The 1,901-nt window shown below is 58.4% G+C and overlaps 1 protein-coding gene across 1 annotated transcript in view; it reads left to right on the top strand.

The window, feature by feature from the left end:
• Positions 1–647: 647 nt before the first annotated feature.
• Positions 648–1,901, top strand: part of LOC106821305 (latrophilin-like protein LAT-2) — a 1,668-nt gene continuing 414 nt past the window's right edge. The window contains exons 1-2 of the mRNA XM_014826058.1: positions 648–1,361; positions 1,470–1,621. Coding sequence (XP_014681544.1) covers positions 648–1,361; positions 1,470–1,621 — 866 coding nt within the window. The remainder of the gene's footprint in view (positions 1,362–1,469; positions 1,622–1,901) is intronic.

Here is a 1,901-nt window from a genome sequence, read left to right as displayed (position 1 = left end):
CATTTACGCGCGCGCGCGCAGAAAGAGAGAGAGAGAATGAGAGAGAGAGAGAGAGAGAGAGAGAGAGAGAGAGAGAGAGAGAGAGAGAGAGAAAAAGAGAGAGAGAGAGAGCCAGCGAGATAGTGGGTGAGTGGGGTGAGAGACGTCTCCCCATTGACCGAAACCCGTGTATCACTGCCATCATTATCTCATTTGTTGCTGACTAGACTGTAATGCATCGTTTAGGGGCAATGCAGTGGGAGACAACGTTATTACCCGCATCATTGCGACGTTAGACTAGCCTCGTTATAAGCCGAGGCCAACGACTTGTTCAGTGTGTAATTACAACCAGATATACCTGCATGTCGCACTCACTTAGCTTTTGTCACCGTGGATATATTTAGACAAACACTCACGACACCTCGACGGAAGAGCATATGTGAAGCGGTGCGAGCGTTGTTTCCGCCATTACCGTACGGCGGTGAAGTGACGGCATCTCAGGAAATTATCTCGTCGAAGGCGTGACCCTGCAATTATTTGCTGCGCTCGTATCGCGAGACACGAGCTAATGTAAAACCAACCGCTCACGCGCAGAATTCGATCAGAACAGTTACTGCGTGCGAACCGTTCTGCCGAAAATTCGGTCTCGCGTAGCGGGCGCTGGAAGCATGGCGTCGGGGCGAAACGCATCGTACGGTTTCTACTTGAGCAACGTCTCCGAGATGGAATCACTCGACGCGGCGAACGGCAGCGGTGCCGACGACGGCGGCGGCGGTGTGAATCCACCGTACGGCGTGCACATCTACGAGTTGTTTGACGGCCTGCCGGCTCCGGCCAAGCTGGTGATGCTCGCCGGCGCCGCTCTCTCCATCTTCTGCCTCGCGGCGACGCTCTGCACGTTCGCGCTCTTCGAGCAGCTGCAGACGCTGCCAGGCAAGATGATTACGTGCTTCGTGTGCAGCTTCGCCGTGTCGCAGACGCTCACCACCGTCGGCATGCATCGCTTTGCCGACGACGTCGTCTGTTTTGGCGTCGCCGTCGCCGCCCACTACTCGACGCTGGCCGTCTTTCTGTGGTCGAACGCCATCGCCGTCGACATGGCGACGTGCTTCGGCGGTTCTCTACTGCGCATGATCCGCCATACGATGGACGACGCGCGCCGCTTCCGGTGGTTCTGCACGTACGCGTGGGGCCTGCCGACGCTCGTCTGCGGCGCATGCGCGATGACGGCGCTGCGGTACCCGCATCTCGGCGTCGCCTACGGAGGCGACGACTTCTGCTTGATCTCCGGATGGAAAGGCACCGAGTTTGCGCTGGCGCTGCCGGAACTCGTCGTCGTCGTCGTCAATGGCGCCCTGTTTGTTGTCGTCGTCGTCAAGATGGCTCGCAGCCGACGCAGTCACGGCGCCGGCGGCGGCGGCGGCGGCGGCGGCGGCGGCGGCGGCGGCGGCGCCGACCGACGCTGGCAGCACTTTGTCTATTACGTGAAGATATCCACGCTGCTCTCGTTTACGTGGCTCTTCGCGTTCCTGTCGGCGTTCACGGGCCAGGTGGCGCTGTGGTACATCTTCACAGTTGTCGACGCTCTCAGTGGCATCTACATATTCGCCGTCTTCGTGCTCAACAAGCGAGTGCGCGCCATGTACAGAAGCCGCTTTTCGAAGTTACGACCACAGAGCTGCGGTTTCGCCGTCACCGCCGCCAGCAGCGGCGTCGGCGTCGGCGTCGGTGTCGGCGTCGGCGTCAGCGTCAGCGTCAGCGGCAGCGGAGCGCCGCGTAGGCAGTGGAACCGATGCGAAATCAATCGGCAGCCAGCTTTGCATTCTACTGATATCATAGTAACGCGCTTCTAAAATAAGCTATTGTTGTTTTTATCAGTCACGGCGTGCGTGGATATATTGTCATTATATATATATAAATAT

The sequence above is a fragment of the Priapulus caudatus genome, unplaced genomic scaffold, assembly GCF_000485595.1.
Source record: "Priapulus caudatus unplaced genomic scaffold, Priapulus_caudatus-5.0.1 Scaffold68, whole genome shotgun sequence".
Taxonomy (NCBI): Eukaryota; Metazoa; Priapulida; class Priapulimorpha; order Priapulimorphida; family Priapulidae; genus Priapulus; species Priapulus caudatus.
This window is presented reverse-complemented; position numbering and strand designations above follow the sequence as displayed.